The sequence below is a fragment of the Enhydra lutris genome, unplaced genomic scaffold (genome assembly GCF_002288905.1).
Source record: "Enhydra lutris kenyoni isolate GAN:26980312 unplaced genomic scaffold, ASM228890v2 scaffoldscaffold8, whole genome shotgun sequence".
Classification (NCBI taxonomy): Eukaryota; Metazoa; Chordata; class Mammalia; order Carnivora; family Mustelidae; genus Enhydra; species Enhydra lutris.
The window spans coordinates 19,265,644-19,290,648 of NW_019154092.1; the positions used below are offsets into that span (position 1 = coordinate 19,265,644).

At 45.6% G+C, this 25,005-nt stretch overlaps 1 protein-coding gene across 3 annotated transcripts in view; it reads left to right on the forward strand.

The window, feature by feature from the left end:
- Positions 1-25,005, forward strand: part of LOC111142476 (laminin subunit alpha 3) — a 271,036-nt gene that overhangs the window by 241,820 nt on the left and 4,211 nt on the right. For all 3 annotated transcript variants that reach the window (XM_022495666.1, XM_022495669.1, XM_022495667.1), the window contains 10 exons: positions 2,880-2,997; positions 3,374-3,514; positions 6,024-6,163; positions 6,922-7,053; positions 8,084-8,237; positions 11,757-11,926; positions 15,074-15,257; positions 17,257-17,397; positions 23,289-23,448; positions 23,556-23,686. In XM_022495666.1, coding sequence (XP_022351374.1) covers positions 2,880-2,997; positions 3,374-3,514; positions 6,024-6,163; positions 6,922-7,053; positions 8,084-8,237; positions 11,757-11,926; positions 15,074-15,257; positions 17,257-17,397; positions 23,289-23,448; positions 23,556-23,686 — 1,471 coding nt within the window. The remainder of the gene's footprint in view (positions 1-2,879; positions 2,998-3,373; positions 3,515-6,023; positions 6,164-6,921; positions 7,054-8,083; positions 8,238-11,756; positions 11,927-15,073; positions 15,258-17,256; positions 17,398-23,288; positions 23,449-23,555; positions 23,687-25,005) is intronic.

Genomic DNA, 25,005 nt, shown 5'->3' on the forward strand with positions numbered 1-25,005 from the left:
CATACAGAATTTTCCTAGTCATCTGTCCTAGAGTCTTCCAAACAAGGGATTACTCCTTTTTCTGGACAAGTTTGTACCTTGATTTTTTTTTTTTAATTAAAATCATAAGAACATGGAAAATGTAGGAGGTAGCAGCCAGTCAAAAGATTTCACCAGCCTTTTACTCCCTTGCAAATAAAATGCTAAGCAGTATTGGCTGTTTCTGGCCCTGCTGCAGCCCTCTGGCGACATCTTTGATGAAACTCCCTCTGACGTGGGTCAGCTGGGGGCGGGTGGGCGGAGAGGAGTCCTACTGATCAATCATAACCAAGCTCTGAGGAGCAAGCAAGCAGTTCTGCCAAAGGAGGCGGGTGTTCTGACCCCAGCCTGAGGAGAAGGCCCTGGCAGACAGTAGCCCTTAAGCCTACTCCGGAGCAAAGCCAGCCAGCATGATCTCGAAAGCAGCTCTGACTGAGAGATGTTGTGGACGCTCTGTTTTCTCCTCTTCCACTATCATGTGTCTTCTAGGAATGGGGGCCCAGATCTGGGAATGACTTTTTCAGGATTCCAATCAGAAATCAGAATCTATTAATCGTATCTGCTTTCCATGAGATGAGAGAATCATCCCAATAACTCCAGAGGCTCTCAAGCCAGTGGGAAATCTTTCCTGAGGAGCTACAACATTGTGTCAGTGTAATAATAAACCATTAAAATGAAAATAATTCAAAAAGTAAAAATCAACCACGGATCTGTTGCACATTTGCTCAGTTCAGGATTACCTTCGGCTCCTGTGGCTGTGAAATCTGCCCACCGCAGGCGTGGACCGTGGAGGCCTTCGTGAATGGCCTGGCCCCCAGTGCGCATCCACCCCCCAGTGTGCTAACCCTCCAATACAGCAGCCTGCACCCCTACACGATCACATCCCTCTAGCAAGTGTGTTCAGCCCTTGCCTCCTGGAGCAAATGTGGAAGTCTAAGCCCTCTGATGAGCCAAAGTAACCAAAACACCCCAGAAGAGTGGAAATAGATCTCCATCTTAACATCCCTGCTGGAGATAACTGTTCTCCCGTGGGAAAGACTCATAATCTTCCGAGCACCATGGGGACACAGACTGTGTAAGTGTAAAGAGCAGGGACTTGAGTTGCCCTAGTTGTAGGACACGCTGACCACTCAGATCCCAGAGCTGCCATTTCCTTGCCACATGAGCTTAGACAAGATGCTAAGTCTCCCCACGCCTCCCCATGCGACCTTGGGGATACAGTCAGAGTAGCTCCCCATCTCTCAGGGTCCTGTGACGATTCAAAGCGAGTCAAGGAGTTAGGGCAGTGCCAGCATGTGGTAAGAGCTCGGTGAACGTTGGAGAGGAAAATACCTCCCTGGAAAGGTCATGGTGAGGCTAGAATAACAGTGCCTTACACAGAATAGGGCTCCATAAGGATCTTCCAGCTGCCTTTCTGCTTCTCTTCTACCTTTGACCCAGACTATACGGAAAGAAGGACCTCAGGGGATGGCGAGGGGTTCGAACCCCATGGAAACCCAAGAGAGAATGGATGTTAAAATATGTGTAAATAGGTGAGCTCCAGCAGTTAATAGGAATTTTCCTTCTTTTCTGAGGCAAAAAGCCATCTTCATAAAATAATTACGCTCAAGCTGCCATGCCCGTGAGGATTCATTTCTTCCTTTTCCTTCTAATGAAATTTAAGTTAATGAGCATTACCTGTAGCTCAACTATTTATAATGATTTGAATAAAAATGAATGCAGATACTTTTCCATTTAGAAAGGTGAGCCGCCTTAGGGATTTATAAGAAAAGCAGCTTTGTGTTTTCCTCCGTACATCATTTGTTTAAGAAACATAAATATTTGCCTGGACTCCAGTCAGTTCATCTGTGTTACTGTTTTATGTGGAGTCAGCTCCAGACAGATCCAAGTCAAATCAAAGGGGAAATGTCAAAAAAAAAAAAAAAAAGTGGGGGGCAGAATGCCAAGGTAGTCACAAAGGCAGAGCTGCTGTAGGAAGAAATTGCTCTCGTTATGAGGACTCTCCTCATAAGCGGGGAGTTCCTAACCCCGCCACCCCACATGGGGTCCTCACTCTGTCCCAGGCACCATCTTAACTCCCGCCTAAATTCACGACAACCCAATGAGACAGATGAACACATTCCCGTTGTAGGAAGGAGAGAACAGTCACAGGTTACGTCACCAGAATAGGGCTTGAACCCAGGCAGTGTGGGTGCAGAGCCCTGAGCTCTCGGAAACAGCCCCTGAGCAGTCACAGCCACATGCAGTGCCAAGAATTCCTGTGTATTAACTTGTTTAATCCTCACAATGCTTTCCATTGTTCCATCGTGGCATGGATGAAATACCAAGCCACATTTTTTCATCACTGACTAGAACCAAAATGCAACCGTTTGTTTCTACGGAGTTAACAGTAACTAACTTAAAAGTGGACAGAAAAAAAGCAAAGCCTTTTCTAGGGCATTCTTGGCTCTAATAAATAATGTGCTTATTAATATGTATTTATCTAATATTTATGGTCTGTTCATTTGTTGATACACTTCCTAGTCACCCCGTATCACCACGACTCTGGAAGGAGAGCAGGGAGCAATTCTAGAGATCTACCTTTTCTGTATTTGTACTTTTCGAAGACACTGGCCATTCTTCTGTCAACACTATTACGTTCATTTTTAAAGCTGAGAATGCGGGGATCGCGGAGAAAGGAAGTCAATTTTCTCAGCTTCACGAAATAAGTAGTGTTATAGAAATCCTGTGAGAACAGGTACCCACAAAACACGTACTCGTTTGTGGGTGAGAAGGACCAGATGGTGCGGAAAGTTTCAGCTCCAGTTCTCAGACAAGCCTGGTCTGGTACATCTCTTTCTTTTTTTTGTACCCCAAATCAGGTTTAACATTTCTACACCTGCTTTCCGAGGCTGCATGAAAAATCTGAAGAAAACCAGTGGTGTTGTTAGGTTGAATGACACTGTGGGAGTCACCAAAAAATGCTCAGAAGACTGGAAGGTAAGAATTCAAAACCTCGCAGGGCAGCGCTTCTCCCTAGCCAGCCCCTCTTGTACTCATTTACAGCCCTGTATTCATTTACAGACCAACTTTTGAGTTTTTGTGGTAGCACACAGTATTAGGGTCAACTGATTCATTTCTACGTCCCCCATGTTTGCAAGACACAGAACCCCTTCCGGTCTGCATATGACATTTGTATGAAAGAAGAAATACCAACTTGACGGACAAAACTCACGCAGAAAAGCAAACTGTGTTTCTTTCTAAGGCAACGGAAACCACGTTAGATAGGTTGGGTGAAGTGATACAGGATAAGATCCTGAATGTCAGCCATCAAACCATTCCAATGCCATTAATTTATTCCACATTTGCATTTCAGCTCGTGCGGTCTGCCTCATTCTCCAGGGGTGGACAGTTGAGGTTCACCGATTTGGACCTCCCTTTGCCCAACGAATTCCAGGCCTCCTTTGGGTTTCAGACCTTTCAACCCAGTGGCATGTTATTTAATCTCCAGGCACAGGTATGAAATATTGTATGAATACTGAATAAGATTTAAACCTGAATCAAGTTTGATGTCAAAAACAATAGAGATATTTTGAAGGTAAACTAGTTGGGCATTTCATCTATCATCACACGGTAAATGACATTGCCTGTTTCAACCATGGAGGTTACTCCTCATCATGGGGCAAGTCCTAAAAGAAATAAGGCTAAGAAAGTACATTAGAGTTTACAGAGTTGAATTTGTATGTATTCATGGACTCGTTTTCATTCTTCCTGGGTTTATTTCATGAGTTAAGGTGAATTATAACTGTTAAAAGTAATAATGGAGCCTGAAGTTTTCGATAGAAGAAAAAAATCCAAATGTCTCCCCACTATTCCTTTTTGATTCCACAGAAGATAGCTCTTCAGATTCCTTTTTTGCAGCAGTAGCTGGTTGAACAATATTTACGTCTGGGGAATGGGAGAAGATAGGGTCATTGGCTCTTTGTTCATGTATAACAGAGCGACAAGATGGTATCCTCTACAGCTTCATAGGATTTCCTTTGTGTGGTTATGTAGGTATAAGTGTTAACCAATATTTAGAAATCCCCTTGTGGAATGAAGCAAATTTTAGCGTAGAAGTAGAATATTGACATTCTTGGCTTTGTTTCTTTAGGATTGTCTGCACAACAAAATTAGTATTTGTCAAAAGGAAGAATGGTAGCAGATTCTGTGGTGATGTCATATTAGAAGTCCTCGTCTCTCTTGATATATATTTGCTCATCAGCCTTTAGAGATTTTTTTAATTAATTATTTTTATTAACATATAATGTATTATTTGCCCCAGGGATACAGGTCTGTGAATCATCAGGCTTACACACTTCCCAGCACTCACCATAGCACATACCCTCCCCAGTGTCCATAACCCAACCACCCTCTCCCTACCCCCTCCCCCACCAGCAACCCTCTGTTTGTTTTCTGAGATGAAGAGTCTTCTGTTTTGTCGCCCTCCCAATCCCAACTTATTTCATTTTTTTTTCTGTCTCTACCCCCCAAGCCCCCCACTCTGCTAGAGATTTTTTTTTTTAAACTACCCCCTGAAGAAGCACGTGCCAGCACTTTGACTGCAAGAGAGCCCTTCCTATCAAAGTAGGGTGTTTCAACCTAGCTCTTTTGACATCTAGTGCTTGTTTCCCCTGCCAAGGGTAGGGACATGGAGTACACAATATACAAAATGGTCAAAGGCTGGCAGAAGAGTTGACTTAGCAAAAGAGGGGATCACTCCTCGACAATGGAGGGATCCTAGAGATATCCTAGGAACACTGCCCGCATCTCCTAGTGGGTGAGCTAAGGCATACATATAAACTGGCATTTATCCAGTTCATAAAGAAAATTACCAACTGAAAAAAATAAAAATAAAACTGACAGTGGTGCCAGCCACATACTGTAAAATTGTTCTATTTTTTTTTTAAGATTTCTTTATTTGAGAGAGGGGGAGGGGCAGAGGGAGAAGAAGAGAGAGAGAATCCCCAAGGCTGAGTGCAAAGCCCAGTGTGGGGTGTGATCCCAGGACCCTGAGATCGTGACATGAGCTGAAATCAAGAGTCAAAATCAAGAGTCGTATCTGTGATACTTAACCCACTGAGCCATCCAGCCACCCCCATAAAAATTGTTTTGGATTAAAAGCTCACTGAATGATGACATCTTGTTGAAAACTCGAAAAATTGTACTTGATCGAAAAAAAAAATCAACAAAATTAAAATGACAACTGCAAAAACTACACGTATTTTTTTTATTAAGAGTTGACAGAACCAAATCATCATGCCAAAATTTCAATCTGTAGAGTCTGACATTAGAAAATTGAATTTCCTAGAAATTATGACCAGAAAATTAAAAATTCATAATGACTAAAGAGAAGATATCATTGCTATAATCATATATTTTAAGAAAGGGATGAATCAAGTCTTCATCTCAAAATTGATTCAGAAAAGAATTGATCCTAATGAAAATAACTTCAGAAAAAACAAAAACAAAAAAAACTGTTTCGTATCATTGATGGAGAAGTTAAATTGGAAAAAGAAAAAAGAAAAAAACGGTGAGGGAGCCTGGATGGCTCAGTCAGTTGAGTGTTTGCCTTCAGCTCAGGTCATGATCCCAGGGTCCTAGGATCGAGCCCTGCATTGGACTTCCTGCTCAGTGGAGAGCCTGCTTCTCTCTCTTCCTCTGTCGACTGCTCTGCCTCCTTGTGCTTTCTCTCTCTATCAAATAAATAAAATCTTTAAAAAAAAAATAGTTTATGGACGTAGGTCCATAAGAGGCTTTTGACAGATTCATCAGTGTTGAAATAATCTGCGTAAGACTTTTATTTTCATAAACACAGAGTCAGAATATTCCAAAATAATCTTTAAACTGAAATAGTGAAGTCAAAACATTTGGGTCAAAACATCCTGTTTTATCCATAGTGTTGACCATAACTTCAGTATTGATATCGCCATAATTTTTCAGTGGAAATTAATGACATTGACGGGTATATTCTATGATGGTTTCAGACCCGGAACCTGCAGATCTCTCTGGAAGACGGTCACATTGAACTCAACACCAGGGATAGCAACAGACCGATTTTTAAATCTCCGCAGACATACACGGATGGTTCACTGCATTACGTATCTGTGATAAGTGACAACTCTGGGTGAGTGCGACAGCACTTTTGCTAGAGTCCTAAGACTTTTATTTAGTTTGATGGAATTTTCTAGTATTTTTTTTGTGAAGTATGTGTCTTGATGCTAACACTATACTACCAGTAAGTCTTAGCCTTCTTCCTGGTTCTCTATCAATGTCCTTATTTAAAAAATGCATAGATAAAAATCCATCAGCCAAAAGGGGGTTGGATCAACGAACTGTGGTCTATTCAGATGGTGGGAATGAAACCGAGTAATGAACACAAGAGATCTCCACCTGTAGGATGTGGATGAACTTGGCAGCGTCCTGCTGAGTCAAAGAGATTGCACGTAGAAGAATTCATCTCCTGTGATTTCATTGATATAAAATTCAAAAACAGGCAAAGTTAATTTCTTTTATCAGAATTCAGGATTCGGGGGTTATACCCTCAGACGGGGAAAAGGGAGCACGTGGCTGGGTTGCTGAGTGCTGGTCGCTTCTGCTTCTTTGGGTGGGCGCAGGGGTCATTGGTGTAGTCACATTGCAAAAATTTCACTGAGCACACAGGATGTGTGAACCTTCTGTGTGTATAGAATAATAAAAATGTAATTAAAAAAAGAAATACATGAAAAACAATTTCAGTGCTCTTTAAAAATAAACCTCATTGAACAAGTTACTTTAGGTTAAAGATATAGAGTCTGAGTTGGCGAAGACCCTAAGTTGGCGTTGGGGTGAGAAACTTTCCTTCCCTGCCATTCTCACTCTTGTTTTGCCTTCCTCCTCTTCCAGACTCCGGCTTCTCATTGACGACCAGACTCTGAAAAGCAGCCAAAGGCTACAAGACTTGTCGGGTTCCCAGCATCCCCTGTATCTGGGCGGGAGTCAGTTCGAGGGTTGTATCAGCAACGTTTTCATCCGGAGGTGCGTGCCCTTTACCGAGTGTGTGGCTGACGAGCGTGACCTGCCTCCAGGGAGGGCGTCTCCTTGCTCTAGTAGTGAAGTTGGGTTCGTCACCACATGCTGCGTGAGGCTCTCGTGGCATCAACTTTCAAACAACTTCTTCGACAAGATACACACATTAGGAACAAACCACCTCCCATAAACTCCCGCCCGGGGCCCAGCCTCCCTTTGTAGGAGCAGCTTTGGCCCAGAACCTTAGCAAAGGTCTACTGAAAGTTACCTTTCAGAGTATGGCCCTGAAGATTTTCCATACTGAAATTTTACTCCATTTTAATCAAGGTCATGCAGTTTGATTTCATCAGTGCTCCCCTGTTTTGGGGAGGCTGAGGACTTGCATGGGCCTGCACTGCTGGGAAACCAGATCACCACGTGTTGAACCTGACCGTGACTTTTCATAGAGGAGCCTGGTGCTTGCAGGCAGATGTTCAGCTGTTCTTGAAGGAAGGCCCAGGACTGATCAGGAACCTTGGTAACCTTTGGGGGCGCTTGGGGGCTCCTACTGTCCATCAAGGCTCAGACATGAGACAAGCAGGTTTATCTGTGAAACTCCCTTGCTCAAATGCAGCGGGCTCATCCCGTCTGCAAACTCACCTCTAAGGCTTCCTGATGCTCACCATCATCCTAGGTCATCAGCGCCCACTTTTCTCCCCTGTGCATAGTTCATTTTCACATTTCTAAATGACAAAGAACACACTATCATCCTCTGGCTTTGCCCCAGCCCTAGCCGTTCAAGCCAATGAAATTTCTTAAGCCTTTCCTTGAGCAAGGCAAGGTGCTGGGAATTTTAGGGACGGCAGAAATGTTTCACAGCATATCGGCCTCCTCTCTGAGCCCAGCGTCTCCTCTAGATATAATGTGCAGGTAGAAAGTGAAAGTTAGCCTAAAGCCCGACAGTAAGAGTGTGTGGCTTTGAAGCAAGCTCTATCTGCCGGCGTATCTTCCTTGGGATTTCAGAGTTGGACCGTGGTTTTCTTCTCCACCCTCGTTCCAGGCAATCAGAGAGTCCTGCGGTCCTGGACTTGACCAGTAAAACTTTCAAGAGAGATGTGTCCCTGGGAGGCTGCAGTTTAAACCCACCGCCTTTCCTCCTGTTGCTTAGAGGTTCTACAAGGCTTAACAAATCCCACACTTTCAATATCAACCAGGTAAGGGTCCCCAACACTGGCTTTGCTTCTCCCCCCACCGGCCTGCCGAGGATTCTCAGAAGCAAATCCTGCTTCATGTGAGATGTTGGGGAAGGGGTGGGAGTGAAGCGAGGGGTATAAATCACCTGATCCCTTGGTGGTCGGTGCCCCCAGGAAGTGGGATTGATGGGTCAACAATAGTTGGATTATACCAAAATGTAAAAAAAAAAAAAAAAAAAGGTTTCCTCTCTTTTACTTTGTATCTTGGTGAAAATTGGGCAATTTTTGCCGACAGAACAAATTGAATCTGAAGTGTCTCAAGTCCTCAGAGGATGTCTTGCTCTTTTGACACTTCTGTTGTGTCTCCAACAGGTACAGTGTCCTCTAGAATACAGGAGTCATGCCCCTTCCCTGCCCACAGATAGCCCTCCACCCCGCCTCTCATGACAACATGTATGCACGCACCCAGGCCTTAGCAAGACCAGTGTGGTTTGACCTTGACTGCCCATTAGAAACAGCTGGGGAGCTTTTAAAAGCCTAAGGCTCAGGTTGCATCCCCCCTCCCCCCCACAATCAGGTCAGATGCTCTTGATAGGGGGGCCAAGTGGCAGGAGCTTGTAAAGCTTCCAGGTGATTCTAATGTACAGCGCTAAGAGAGTCTAGAAGGAAGTACAATTTCTGATTTGAAGGAGCAGAAGCATCATAATGAATTGGACACAGGGTTAGGACTTAAAGAATTCTTTGCTGTGCCCGAGGTCAACAGTCTGACCTCCCCACGTCCGGAGGTTACAATTAAAACGATTAATGGGTAATGCTGAGTACTTCCTTTGTGCCAGCCATCGTGCTAAGCCCTTTAAGTGGCTTTTCTTACTAAATCTGCAAGTAACCTTGTGTGGGAAATAGTATTACTAAGCTTCTAAACTTCCGTATCACCATCCTAACGTAATAGTAGCCAGGGAATCTGTGACAAGCCACATGTTAACAGAAGAAAATGCTGCAGGTAGAAAGGTAAGCAGTTGGCCCAAGTTCCCACAGATAGAAGGTGGAGTTGGAATTCAAAACCAGACAGTGGCCCCCCCACCAGCCTGTGCCCTCTTAACATGAACGTGCTTCTCTTCAACACACTTTTCACTCACCATCAGCCCCATGCCGCTCGCCTGCCAGTGTTTTCCCTGTGGCACAGTGATTTGGAAGAGTTGAATAGATAGCACGTCATCCGAAATGTTCTATGCTATTAAGAAGAAATACAGTTCATAGAGGGGAGTCATTTTACTCTTAGGAGAAGAACATTTTTAGGATGGCTCCATCAGGAATGAGATCATGTTTTCCCTCTTTTCACTGGAAGGCTGAAGGTTATAGAGAGACTGAATTAACCCAGAGATGGTGGAGATGGAGAGAAGAAAATGGATCCAAAGCTATTGAGAAGATAGAATGTACGGGACCCGGATAGTAATTGAATGTGGGTGGCAAGGGAGAGGCAGGAGTTAATATCATTCCAAGGCATCTAGTCCGGCTTATTGGATGGATAGGGGTGCCGTTCATGGAGATAGGAGAAGGACAAGTATTTGGAGGAAGAGACTGAGGGGAGTGTGTTTTATATTGAGTGACAGGAGCCCATAGGACATCTCCAGGGAGAAAGCTGGTGGGGCCTGTCAGGTCTCTGAGGGGGCCTCAGCAGATGGCGGGGGTGCGGGGGTAGGGGCTGGAACCTTCCATGTGGGAGCCGCCAGCGAACACACTGTATCGAATTGTGCCTCTGTTCTGTGCAAGCCCCCAGATTAGGTGGAATAAGACGTTAATTCTGCCTCTGAAAGCTCACTGACAGAAACAGAAAGAAAAAAAAGAAAAAGAAAAACAAAGCTTTGTGGTTAAGGACTAGACTTTGGGGTCAGACTTGCTGGGTTTGCATCAGGCTTTATCACTTACTAAGTGTGTGACCTTGGGTGATTATACAAACTCTCTGTGGGTCTATTTCCTGCAACATAATGAGGATATATAAAGTAATATCTCATAGTGGTGCTGTGAGAGTTAAATGGGGTAATAAACACAAACCATGTAGCAAAGTGCCTGGCACCCAGTGAGCATCAGCTGTGGTCATTATACACTGTAACAACCTAAGTGAAAGGCACAAAACATGCCCCAGACCTGGGGTGGCAGAGATTTTCCTGCCCCAGAGATCAGGAGGTGACACACCAGCCGGGTCTGGAGGATGGGCTGGATTTAGACAAGTGAGTGGTGCCACTGCATGAGCAGAAGCCCAAAGCCCAGAGGCAGGATGGCTGCATAGTATTCCCTTGTATATATATACCACATCTTCTTTATCCATTCATCTGTTGATGGGCATCTAGGCTCTTTCCAGAGTTTGGCTATTATGGACATTGCTGCTATAAACATTCGGGTGCATATGCCCCTTCGCTTCGCTAGATTTGTATCTTTAGGGTAAATACGGAAAACCTGATCTTGAAAGAATTTAAATTTGTTGGGAAGCCTTTAGCTATTAGCTCCAAGTGTAAAATGGCTTAAACAGTAAGAGGAGCTATGAAGTCAAGTAATAGACAGTTTGGGAACAAGCTTAGCCTGGCCCGGCTAAGCTCATCTCAGCTCCATCCTTTGCAGCTCAGGGCTTCCTATTCTCACCGGGGCAGCAGCCAGCACCACGTCCAAGGATCCACTGGGCTTTATTAGTAACGAAGTATTTTGCAGAGGCCCCGCCCCCTTACTCCCCCTCCAAGCTCACTGGCCAAGAGGGAGGTCACATGTTCATCCCTCAACCAACCAGTCCCTGGCACAGGGAATCCATGCTCTCCATCTTGGACAAACAGATAGGCCAGCTGAGCCCTGAGTCTTGGGGGAGTCATGGGCACAGGATCAAAATCTGGGCTCCCCCTAGCCAAGAAAAAGGGAGGAGCAGCTGGAGAGGCTCAGTTTCTAACAACATTTTTTCTCGTCCTACTTGATATTTATTATAGTTGTTTTTGAGCACTAAAACTTTGTTCTGTTCAAAAGCTCATCGCATCGTCTAGCTCAGGACATGCTTCTGTGTATGGTTCAATTCTGATTAAAGTGAAGACAGGCTGCCCCCACCCCCATGCCCTGCCCCTTCTCTCTCTCACACACACTCACCCCTTCTGGTTCCTGCTCTGTTTTTGCACTAACGTCCTGCAGAAACCCAAGGGAATGGCTGGCTCCAAGAGGGGTGGCGGGTCGTCGGCTCCATGTCCCTCTGACGGGCTGTGCAGGCTCATGCTGTTGGCCGAATGCTGGCTCTCTCAAGGATGCCATGATTTTCCCACAGCTCCATGGTGGGGAGGGGATCTGGATACCCACTGGCCCCAGGGGCGGCAGCTTGTCAGGAAAGAGGCCAGACTTGTGTCGAGGATGGGAAGAACATGCATCGTCCCCAAGGATGAATTCATCTCTATTGAGTTACTCTCCTAGGATCGGAGTAAAAACTGAGCGAGGCACTTAGCAAGATAAGTATTCTTTACTCTTTCCCCTTGATACTGAGCTCTCCTAAGTTTTTGCTTCTCTGCCTTGCAGCCATTGCAGGACACACCAGTGGCCTCCCCAGGGAGAATGGAGATATGGCGAGAGGCCCAGTCTTGCCTACCACCTCCTGGGGCCCAGGCCAGTCATGGAGCCCTCAGGTTTGGGGACAGGCCCACCAGCCACTTGCTGTTCACGATTCCCCAGGAGTTGGTGACAACCAGGTATTTTGACTCAGAACCCGACCCCGCATTTGTACCCCAGAGCAGGTCAGCCAGCAGGACACCACGTTCCTGTCACTAATGAAGTGGCAACACCACTTTTGGGGAAAGGGGGGCTGGCCCGCGCAGGGCACGACCCGTGACTGCGCAAGTGTGCTCTGTCCCCGCAGCTGGAAGGCACACGTGACATGTGCTGCTCAGGGCTGAAGCAGTCCGCTGGGCTCTGGTGTAGAATTGACAGCATTCTAAAAATATGACTGATATTTCCTTTCAAAGCTGCTGTTCATTTCTATGATAAATCACCTTTCTTCTCGACATTCTATAGTCAGAAATAATTCTTGTAAGCAGACTCAGTGCCACATAGATCATTTTTAGAGAGCTCTTTTGGATTTCTTGTGCTAACAAGTCGCATCTCTTCTGGGGAGGAGGGAGTGAACAGAGATATTGGTTATGTCAGGGAAAAAAGTAAGAAAACAAGGCTTGTCATTTTCATGTGATTTGGAGACATAAATAACAAGGTGCCAAAACTCCTTTATGACTTATGTACAGAAGCAGAGTTTCCTGGGGTCAAAATGGCCTGGCTTTAAAACCCAGCTTTCAGTCCCCACTCAGCCACTCGCTGGCTGTGTGACCTCAGGCCACTTGCCAGGTGGGTCTTCTGGGATGCAGATGTCAAGATGGGATTAGATGTTGCAAGAAATGTACTGTTCCTGTGGGAGATAAAGGTGAAGGGAGCAGGGGCTGGTGGGAACAGCCTTACCCTGAGACGGGCCCCACACCTGTGGATGACGGAGCTCCCGCAGGCAAGGGTCACCCTTTAGAAGAGTCCAATGTTGGGCATCAATGGCCTGGCTCTAGTTTTGCTGTTGAGCTCGGTCCTTGGCTGGGAGTCACCCATATGCCATTGCAGATCTGAGGGCACGGGGGCTGGGGACTCCCACCCACGGTGCCCTACACCAGTTCACTCAAAGGGGGTTTGGAGCAGCAAGTTGATGGGTACCATAGGCTGTTGTTCAACTTTTCTAAGCATCAGCTTTCTCTCCATGAACTTGGCATCATCAGTGTTTTTGCAAGTTGCTACATCTCTTTGCACCTCAGTTTTCTCATCGCTTAAATGGAGCTGATAATGCTCTCCTTGTAGGGAGGGATGCAGTAGCTTGCAAGGAGCCGGCCCTTGGAGGCCCATGGTTAACGCATGATTAACGGGCAGCTATGAAGGCCGGAAAGGGGAAGGGTGGAGTTCGGAAGGAGAACCCTATGCCAGCAGCTCCCCATCTCCATTTGTGCCATGGAAAGGCTGGTGATCCCTGACTTGCCAATGGAGACTGAGAAATGAGGTCCCACTCAGTTATTAGCCCTTCCTGGGGCTACCTCTTGGGAGGAAGGCCCACTCCCTATCACTGTGTTCTTGTTCAAGTTGACCTTCGGGACAGCAGTCTCTTGCAGATGCTGCCCAGCCTCCCCACCCTCCTGCCTGGGCTCTGGCTGTCCTCCACCAGAGCCGCCCTCCCCCTCCCTGCAAAGCCCCTTCCTGTCTCGCGCCTCCTCCCAGAGCATGCTCAGTGTGGCGAGTTCTCTGGCTTCTTCTGATGATTCAACCCCAGCACCTTCCCATGTCACACCACAGGATATGTAATCAATGGGGAAGTGGTAAATATATGGTTAATATATTTTGGTTATAATATACGGCTGATACTCCTTTGCATGGTATATAGATGAGCATATTTTCAGGGTCATGCAGGTCCCAAATATGGACTATTCCTGCTCTCCTTCGAATTTATATTCTGGCAATCCGTTGCCTCTCCTTTGAAATGCTGCACCACTATTTTCTCCTGCTGATGAATGTATAAAAAAGCCACTTCACTCTCTGCCTGACTCTCCCATCCACCAGCAATGAAGCGTCTGAGCTACAGCATTGTACGCGGGGATTTGAATCCACTGGAGTCTTTTTTGGGTGTCAGTCAGTTAGCCTTTTATGAAAGAGAGCTGCTTTAGGAAATAACTCTGGAAAGCAAATGTCAAGCCTGATAACCAAGCCCACATATGTAAAGTACTTTAATTCTGTAGCAGGTTCGAATATCCTCCTGAAATTGGCTAACCCTCATCCTTCAAACCTCCGCACGCAGCTCCACCAAGAGAAATATTGAGCAGTGTCACCATCTGGTTGGTTTAATTTAACAAATATAGATTTCCCTTCCATTTTGAAGAACACCGTCCTCAAGGAAACTCCCTCATCTAAAAAATTCAAGTATCTCCACGTTTGCTCAGCTTCATGGTATTAAAAAGCAAAGAGAAGTGACAGTATCGTTTTCTCTTCCCCTTCCTGATTCTGCCTCCAAGTTTTCCATTTATCATTTAATTCAACTATTCCATTATTTAATTCTACTCAACTGTTGTCAAGTGCCTGCTGTGTTTGAGGCACCCAGTGGGGATACAGCTTTTAGCAGGAGAGACCAAGTTTCTGCCTTCTGTCACCCAAGGAGTGGGTGGTGACCGCCTGCTGATCCCCCACCACCTTTGTATGCTGCCCTTTAGGCACCGCTGTCAGTGCACCTGTACACCAGAAACACCTAAGAGCGAAACCTCCATCTCTGCATTCCCAGTGCTCTCCACAGTGCCTTTACACATGCTGCATACTCATTCAGTATTTGTTGGATGCATGGGTGGGTGGGTAAAAGAGTGAATATAAGTTCTCGTTCAAAGTCAGTCTTGCTCAGCCAGATATGCATACACTATGTAACCACCATGCAAAGGAGTATTAACTTTCATTTTCTTCTTTTACTGCATGATGCTTGCTTAATTCCTGTTCCATCCTAGGTGGGGTCTTAAGGTCCAAGAAATAGAAAGGTGGGTGGGAGAAAGTGGATCCATACTTTTCTGCCTCTGTGTTAAATATGTCTCACAGAAAGAAAATGCTTACCATATGCTTGAATCAAATCCTTGTTAGTCCAGTTGCCCCCCGCACACACATACAGCTTTTAAAAATTCCCAAAGAGATCGGTCATTTAATCAGCACGTGCCTTGGTTTGTTCATTTGAATAATGGGGGTTGGGGTGTTTGCACCTCACCCTCTCTTCCAGCTTCAGGGACTCAGGAGAACACTAAAAACCTCTCTTTCTTTCTTTGCCTGTTGCTTTATTTTCCCGACAGGTCACGGTTTGCGGTGGACGTGCAGACGGCTTCTTCCAGAGGCCTCGTGTTCTTCACGGGCACTCAGAACTCCTACATGGCTCTTTATCTCTCAAAGGGACGGCTGGTCTTTGCCTTGGGGGCAGACGGGAAGAAACTGAAGCTCAAAAGCAAGGAGAAATGCAACGATGGGCAGTGGCACACGGTAAGCGCGGGGGCTTCGGGGGCTTCGGGGACCCCGTGAGAAGCTCCCATTGCCGCGGAGCTCCCTGCGGAGAACCTGGACAGGCGTCTCAGCCGCCTGCCAGCCGCAGAGCTCAGCACAGACAGAGCTTGTGTACTCAGAGGTACCGAGCACCCTAACATCTTGGCAATGAAGACCACTGCGTACACCGTGCAAGGATGTTGTGCATCGATGTCTCGATGCCAAGATAGGCTCAATTCACTGCTTCCTCAGTCCCCACCGTGCCTCCCTGGCTCTGTCCCCTCCCTCTCCCACCCCTGCTGCCTGGACCATTTCTCTCTGTCAAGATAATGTCCAGGTCTCTGGGGCCGCTTTCTGAGCCCAGAATATCTTCTGCATAACACAAGCTTCAAGACCCACATCCCTAGCTTTCCAGATCTTGCCTGAAGGCATCCCAGATGGCAAGAGATACAGGATAAGAAAGGATAAGAGCTGGGATTCAAGAGAGAGGCAGGGCCCGGATCATACAAGTGTTGCAGCCAAGGTGAGGACTTGGATTTTATTCCGAGTATCTCTGAAGCTTCTGAAGACTCTTCAACTAAATAACGAGCATTGCATGAACAGGTGGATATTTTCAAAGCTGTCTTCAACTGAAGAGCTGAAATGGGGATGAGTGGCCAGATGCATGCCACTGCCTTTGCTTCAAGAGGCCACAGGGAACACGGACAGAATTACCCTGTCTAGCATGTGCTCCCCAAACCGAGAGGACTTGCTGAAGGATCTCGCATGTAGAGCGTGAGAGAAAGACGGGTCCATATCAAGTCCTGTGATTTGGGACCAGCAATTGGGACAATAGAGGGACTGCTACTGAGACGCGGAAAATGGGGAATAGGGGCATGTGGGCTGGGAAGGAGCAGTTTAGAGCTGGGCAAGAGTCAGGGTTCTGCTGTGAACCTCCTAGGGTTGAGTTGCGTGCCAGACACTCAAGCCCACCGCTCTAGAGAGTAAAGACCAGAGGTCTCAGCTGGGAGTGCAAGTTGGGTAGTCATTAGTGAACAGTCTCAGAGCCGTGAGATGGCAGAATGCGCCGTAGAGCCCAGGGGTCTTGACTTTTAGCAAAGAGATGAAGATATGTGCTCCCTTGTTAAGAAGTAGCCACTGGCCCCTTGCTCCAGGAGCCCTGCCAAAGGATTTTTTTTTTTTAAATATTGTATCCATCTATATGAGAGAGAGAGAATGCAAGTGGGGGAGGAGAAGGAGGGGGAGATGTACAAGCAGACTCCATACTGAACGTGGAGCCCAAAGTGGGGCTCGATCCCAGGACCCTGAGACCATGACCTGAGCCGAAACCCAGAGTCCGGTGTTCAACCGAGCCACCCGGGCACACTGAGGAATCCTTGTAAAACTCACTTTTCTGGGGGTGCCTGGATGGCTCAGTGGGTTAAAGCCTCTGCTTCAGCTCAGGTCATGATCCCAGGGTCTTGGGATCGAGCCCTACATCGGGCTCCCTGTTCAGCGGAGAGCCTGCTTCCCCCCCACACCCGCCTGCCTCTCTGCCTACTTGTGATCTCTCTCTCTCTGTCAAATAAAAAAGTCTTAAAAAAAAAAAAAGCTCACTTTTCTAGCTTCCTCTATTCAGTATCTAACATGACCTCACAAAATCGTGATGAAGATGACAATAGTATGGAGAAAATTTTCTGATTTTTTTTTTAAAGATTTTATTTATTTATTTGACAGAGACAGAGAGAGGGAACACAAGCAGGGGGAGTGGGAGAGGGAGAAGCAGGCTTCCCACTGAGCAGGGAGCCCAACGCAGGCCTTGATCCCAGGATCCTGGGATCATGACCTGAGCCAAAGGCAGACACTTAATGGCTGAGCCCCCAAATTTCTGACTTTTTAAAGCTCCATGAAGAAACAGAAAAACATTGTTTTAAAAAAAAAAATGGCCTGTGATCAGTAATAAAATGCATCACCAATTATCAAAGATAAAACATGTTAATATATTTTCTTTACTCTTAAGGTGGTGTTTGGGCAAGATGGAGAGAGGGGGCACTTGGTTGTGGATGGTCTGAGGGCCCGGGAGGGAAGTTTGCCTGGAAATTCCACCGTCAGCCTCAGAGCACCCGTTTACCTGGGATCCTCTCCCTCGGGGAAGCCAAAGGTAAGTAGTTACACTTCACGGACACATGAAAACATGCTCAGCATTACTGATCGTGAGGGAAATCCAAATCAAAAGCACCAGGAGAGAGCACCTCACCGCTGTCAGAATGGCTGTTATCAAAAGGACAAGAAATAACAAGTGTTGGCGAAGATGTGGGGACAAGGGAACCATTGTGACCTGATGATGGGAATGTAAACTGGTGCAGCCGTTGTGGAAAGCAGTATGGAGTTTCCTCAGAAAATTACAAATAGGAATTCCATACAATCCAGTAATTCCACTGCTGAGAGTTTACCCAAAGAAAATGAAGAAAGACCCTAATTAAAAAAGATATATACACCCCTATGTTTTCTGTAGCAGTATTCACAGTAGCCAAGAACCCAAGTGTCTGCTGATAGATAAATGGATAAAGATGTGAAGATGTGACACACACACCCATACACACATGGAGGAATATTAGTCATAAAAAAGAATGAGATCTTGCCATTCATGGCAAGAGAGATGGACGTAGAGGCTATTTTGCCAGATGAAATAAGTCAGAAAAATACCATATGATTTTACTCATATGTAGACTCTAAAAAAACAAAACATAAGGGGTGCTTGGGTGGCTCAGTGCGTTAAAGCCTCTGCCTTTGGCTCAGGTCATGATCCCAGGGTCCTGGGATCGAGTCCCGCATTGGGCTCTCTGCTCGGCAGGAAACCTGCTTCCCTCCCCTCTCTCTGCCTGTCTCTCTGCCTGTTTGTAATCTCTGTATGTCAAATAAATAAATAAAATCTTTATTTAAAAAAAAAAAAAACATATGCGGGGCGCCTGGGTGGCTCAGTGGGTTAAAGCCTCTGCCTTCGCCTCAGGTCGTGATCCCAGGGTCCTGGGATCGAGCCCCACATTGGGCTCTCTGCTCAGCAGGGAGCATGCTTCCCTTCCTGTCTCTGCCTGCCTCTCTGCCGACTTGTGATCTCGGTCTGTCAAATAAATCTTAAAAAAAAAAAAAAAACATATGAACAAGCAAGCCAAAAAACAAATAGACTCGTAAATACAGAGAACAAACCGGAGGTTGGCAGAAGGAGAGGTGGGGGATGGACCAAAAGGAGAAAGGGATTAAGAGATACAGATTTCCAGTTGTAAAATAAATAGGTCATGGGGATCAAAAGTACAGCAGGTCTGTGGTCAGTGATACTGTAATAACTGTGTGGTGACTACATTACTACACTTAACATGGGGAGCATTTGGTGCAAAAAAGTAGTTATGCTTTAGAACCATATAGAAAAATAATTCACCTTATAATAAAATTATGAATGTGGTGGAAAGGCACAAACTTCAGTTACAAAACAATTAAGTCCTGGGGATATAATGTATGGCATGGTGACCATAGTTAATAATAATACTGTATTATATATTTGAAAGTTGCAAAGAAAGTCGATCAAAGAAAGTTGCAAAGAAAGTTCTCATCACAAGAAGAAAGGGACTTCTAACTTTGTGTAGTGATGGATGTTAACTAAACTTATTGTGGTGATCATACCACTATATACATATACATAAATATATATATAGAAAGAGAGAGAGAGAATATCACTATGCTTTTACACTTGAAAATACTATATGTCAGTTACGTCTCACATTTTAATCATTATAATTATATAAAGTATTCAAGAATCTCAAAATATTTTAAATAATTTTTAAAATCCCTAATTGAGGGGCGCCTGGGTGGCTCAGTGGGTTAAGCCTCTGCCTTTGGCTCAGGTCATGATCCCAGGGTCCTGGGATCGAGTCTCGCATCGGGCTCTCTGCTTAGCAGGGAGCCTGCTTCCCCCTCTCTCTCTGCCTGCCTCTCTGCCTACTTATGATCTCTCCCTCTCTCTGTCAAATAAATAATAAATAAAATCTTTAAAAAATAAAATCCCTAATTGATGTCTAAAGCCCACAGAGAATATTCCCCCTTTCCAACCCTTCACTTTTTAAAGAAAAAAAGATTCTATTTATTTATTTGACACAGAGAAATAGAGAGAGAGAGCGCGCGCAAGCAGGGGGAGCAGCAGGCAGAGGGAGAGGGAGAAGCAGGCGCCCTGCTGATCAAGGAGCCCAGTACAGGGCTCGATGCAGGACTCAATCCCAGGACCCTGGGATCATGACCTGGCTGAAAGCAGACACTGAACCAACTGAGCCACCCAAGTGCCCTCCCAACCCTTCACTTTCAAGGTTCAGCTTGACACACTGGCCTGAGGGAATGAATCTAGGGCTTCTCCATGACTTTATAAATATGAATCTGTCAGTTTCTCTTCCAGAAAATGCACAAACATAGGTTTTAGATTGTAGATGGAGATTTTTTTTTTTAAAGATTTTATTTATTTATTTGACAGAGATCACAAGTAGGCAGAGAGGCAGGCAGAGAGAGAGAGAGGAGGAAGCAGGCTCCCCGCTGAGCAGAGAGCCCGATGTGCGGCTCGATCCCAGGACCCTGAGATCATGACCTGAGCCGAAGGCAGAGGCTTTAACCCACTGAGCCACCCAGGTGCCCCGTAGATGGAGATTTTTGATTAAGATACTGTTTTCCAAACTTTAGCAATTTGTGTCACATTCAGCATCTTTGCCAAACAGAGGTAAAAAAATTATTTAATAGCTTGCTCCTGGTCAACTCACAAGTTGTGTTGATTTTATTTTTTTAACATGTGCTGTTGGGGGGAGGGGCAGAGAAAGGCTCTTCAGTAGGCTCCACATTCAGCACAGAGCCAGAGGTAGGGGTTGATCTCACAACCCTGAGATCATGACCTGAGCTGAAATTGAGAGTGGGACACTTAATCAGCTGAGCCACCCACAACCCCCAAAGTTAAGTTTATTTAAAATATATTTTTGTCTCCCCATGCATGGAAACCCAGTATTTTTTGCCATAAAGAGTAGGTAACCACGGGACGCCTGGGTGGCTCAGTTGGTTAGGCAGCTGCCTTCGGCTCAGGTCATGATCCCGGCGTCCTGGGATCGAGTCCCACATCGGGCTCCTTGTTCTGTGGGGAGCCTGCTTCTCCCTCTGCCTCTGCCTGCCATTCTGTCTGCCTGTGCTCGCTCTCTCTCTCTCTCTGACAAATAAATAAATAAAATCTTTAAAAAAAAAAAAAAAAGAGTAGGTAACCACAAAATAATGTTATTATTAATATAATATAACATTATTGTGTATATTAATATATAGTTACATATACATATAATGTATATATTATATGTATTATATATTTTATATTATATTATATATTATATATACTATATATTATATGTATATATGTATATATAAGTACTATATATGTACTTAATATATATAGTAATATATGTACTTATATATTAATATATAATAATAATATAATAGTGATTTTTAAAAAGTATTTTATTTATTTATTTGACAGAGATCACAAGTAAGCAGGGGGGGGGGAAGCAGGCTCCCCGCTGAGCAGAGAGTCCAATGTGGGGCTTGATCCCAGAACCCTGAGATCATGACCTAATCCAAAGGCAGAGGCTTAACTCACTGAGCCACCCAGGCACCCCAATAATAGTGATTTTAAACACAAAAGAGTGTTATTAAAGTCTGGCCAGATAGTGTGGCTATGTTCCCTTCATTTGGAGAAAAAAGAGTTTGACAACTGATCGATACATCTTACATAATTACAGGTGGCATTTAAGACATATTCATGCAAAAATAGAATGTGTTCCTTGTCTTAATCAGAAGGTTAGAAAGGGAACTGAAAATGGACAAACTTGGTAAGTGAATATGTGTTTTAATGTTATTTGGTGCCTGAAATAGAATTATCCCAAGAACCAAACTTAGGAAAACTTGGGGCTAAGGGAAGGAGACAAGTCCGTTTGCCCCTGGGAAGCAAGGATGTGTGCTACGTTTGTCAAGGGCAAAGGTTTTGAGGTGGCCCTTGCTCCGGGGCTGAGCTCGGTGGGCACCCTGCTGCTCCTCTCTCCTCCCACACCAGGAGAGGCCCCATCACATCTGCATCACGTGGGGTGCCACACCCAGCTGTCTTTCTTCTCCCTGATTTGCCTCTTGCTCCCACGCAGTGAAGTAAGGTGGCCGTCTGCACAGTTCAGGCCTAGAACCGCCCTCCCCTGAACATGCTGCCCCAGCTCAGCCCCTCTTGCCCCTTCCCTTGGGGCTGCTGGCCCATTCTGCTGTGAAGTTTGCTTGCAGTGCGGGAGGAAGGCCCAAGACCCAAATCTGGGCCTGGAAATGGACCTAATTAGAAGAGGAAATTTCAGGCAGCTTAGATTCTAGGTGGTCATGCTGACCTCGCCTTGGCCACCGTGTCTCAGCCTGGGAATAGGCTCAGCCTGGTCCACTTGAGTTTTGCACTGGGGTTTGGGCCAAAGCCCCAGTGAGTCATAAAGTATTGTTCTGCTTTATTTCCTGTCATACATATAATATACATATATATTTATAATATATAATATAGTTATATATAATCAGTTTATATTAATACTGCATGTAACTATACATGTGTATTATATAAAATGGATATTATATAATACTGTGTAATATATATGTGATATAGCATATAGTACATATATAATAGAAAACATTAATTGCCAAAGAGAACCCTCAATGTTAATGTTTGCTTTTCTGTAACCTCTGTACCTATTTCCCTCTCAGAGAGGTCACAGGTAGGGGTAGCTATTCCGAAGCACAATATGGGCACTCTTTTGTCCTGGATACATCACACTCAGCATCCTAATATAAGGGACAACCCATAGTACTCCATTGCATCACCCTTACAAACCAAGTTTCTCCTTGCAGCATTCCTTCTGCTTGAGGAGGCAAACCACCTCTTCCTCTCTCCTCCATATCCTTTCAGAGGGCAGGCAACATCCAATCACCGTCTCCTCTGAACACCGAAATCTGCAGTCGGCTGTGAGGGCTTCAGTGTTAGGTGGTGACCTCCCCTGGACGGTCTGAGCTTGGTTTCAGAGACAGGCTCTTCATTGGATTAGGTGGTAAATCTTAAGACACTAAAAACTTCATTGTGAGTCCAATGGGTAGTTTACCGTTGATACTGACACCGTCTCTAATATGCATCTCTAATGTCACCATGTCTTAAAACTGGCCTATCCTGCACCTGTTGTGTAGGATTCCAGGGTCCTAAAAGCACTTATTCTGGAAGGAAGTTTAAGGATTTTATTCAGTGAGTCTTCCATTTCTTTTTGAAAACTTATTGAAAGTTACAGTCTTTCTCCCCAGAAAAATGTGCAGAGAACATCCGGTATGTAACTTAAGGGATCACAGAATCCCCAGAGGCACACCCTTGGGCCCCCCAGGGAGGAGCCCTTGTTCTGGGCAGGCTGCTCGAGGTGCTGTCTGCATCCCCCGACGCTGGGCCTTGTGTCTTCCTTTAACTCCACGGCATTCATGATTTGTTGTTGGTGCACTGAGCCCAACAACGTAGGAAGCTTTTTTACACTTTATTATTTTTGGAATGTTTTGGCCTCTTTTTCAGTCAGCTGCCCTGCATTAAGCAATCACATAAGCTCACGAAACCATCAGAACGGGTTTGCACTTGCAAAGAGACGGTGAGATGTGGACACCATAAGGCAGAAGGTTCCCCTCTTGTAGCCCCGTCTGGGTCAGGTCACTGACCAGCACTGGCCAGCAGCCTCCACCACCCCTGCCTCCAGCACGCAGGTGACCCCTTAGACTTCAGCCACCCACCGGACAGCTGGTGTGCAGGCTTTTCTTGGCAGTGAGGACGGGAAGCCAAATGAAACCGTCAGGCCCACCTGACTCGGGCAGGATGGTTGAATCCCCCTACCTGTCCCCTTCTGCAGACAGGTGTCCTGCCCTTAACCTTGGCTGCCCCTGTGTCTCTGGGAAGTGTGGCTTAACTTAATGAAGCTTGCTTTTCTCTTCTTGCAGAGTCTCCCCCAAAACAGCTTTGTGGGATGCCTGAGGAACTTTCAGTTGGCTCAGAAACCCCTGGACACCCCTTCTCTGAGCGTTGGTGTGTCCCCCTGTTTGGGTGGCTCTTTGGAGAAAGGCATTTATTTCTCCCAGGAAGGAGGACATGTCGTCCTAGGTAAGGGGCAGTTGCAAAGAGTTTAGGTCTTGGAGTTTGAAGAACTCGATCCTTTTTTCTTGAATTATGATATTTTAACTAATTTTTTTTTTCTTTCCTTTTGAAAGCTAACTCTGTGCTGTTGGGGCCCGAATTTAAGCTGGTCTTCAGCATTCGCCCAAGAAGCCTTACTGGCATCCTAATACACATCGGGAGTCGGCCGGGGAGGCACTTATGTGTTTATCTGGAGGCTGGAAAGGTGCGCACGTGTGAGGACAGGGTCTGTGGGTTTCATTGCCAGAGACCCCAGTGGGTGGCGTTGTGAGGGAGCGGGATCCCATCTTGTTTTAAGAGACCTGATTTCAGGGCTAACTTAGTGTTTTCCTTTAGCAAATCATTTGGTCGTGTTTCCTGTTCATCTTTAAAATTGGGAAGACTCAAACAAGCTGGGCCAAATTCTACCTGCTCCACTAAGTTATATGGCCCTAGGGAAGCTACTTAACTTACTTCAGACTCATTTTCTTTATCTTTAAAATGTGGGTAATAATGCTGATATCTTAGGGCTCTTGTCAAGAGAATAGAAACTGTATATCCAATAAATGTCCATTTTTCTCTCCTCCCCTTCACCCTTGTCACATTTCCACTTTTCCTCATAAGGGCAGTACCAGGAGTCATGGAATAGATGTTCCCAACAGCTCTCTACACCGTGTCATGCCCATGCCCATGGCCTGGTGTCCACTGAGTCAGTTTTGGATTTCCCTTATGGTCCCTACACCACCCACCCGCCCCTGTGGCCCCCCAAGGCTGGCCCCTCGGTCTGCCACCCAGGCTTCCTTTGGGTTGACCTGGACTCCTTTTTCCGCGTAGGCTTCTATTGCTCCCTCCTGCCCATCCCCTCATGGGCCTGGTCAATACCCTACTCTCACCACCAGATTCTACCTCTTTCCTTTTCAAAAACTCTTTAAAAAAAAAAAATATATATCCTTCCAGGAAGACCTCAAGGCAAAGAGCAAATCATGATAATGTTAAAGAGCAAAAATTCAACTGAGTGAATTTGAAGATCTTGTTGACCTTACTCGAGTCATGAATCAGGCAGCATCCCATCTAGCAAGCAGAGGGGAGCTCTGAGGAGTTGTACAGAAGGAACGAGGGTGGGACAAGGAAGTCATAAGCAAAGGAAAAGAAAAGATTCTTCCAGGCAAGGTCACCTTCCATTAGGGGAAGGGCAGGGGGTCTTAGTAGGTGGATTACTTCACCTAACTTTTGGGGTGGGATTTGTGGGGGGCAGGGAATGAAGAAGACCCATATGACAGATTATAATGTCATGGGTGCTGTTCAGAAAATTCCTGACTGATCTATTAAGACTCCATTTCTGGGGGAGACTGAAAGGTCACTTAGGTTAGGTTTTCAGCCCTGGTCTGGTAATGGGGCTTAGGGGGCTCCAATTGGGGCCTGTGTTTTTCTATTTAGCCATAATATGCCATTTTCCTTCACCTCTACCCTTCCACGGCTTATTAGCCATGAGGGGTAAACTCCCAGAAGAAGATAAAACAGCCCAAACTCCTAGAACACTTTGTA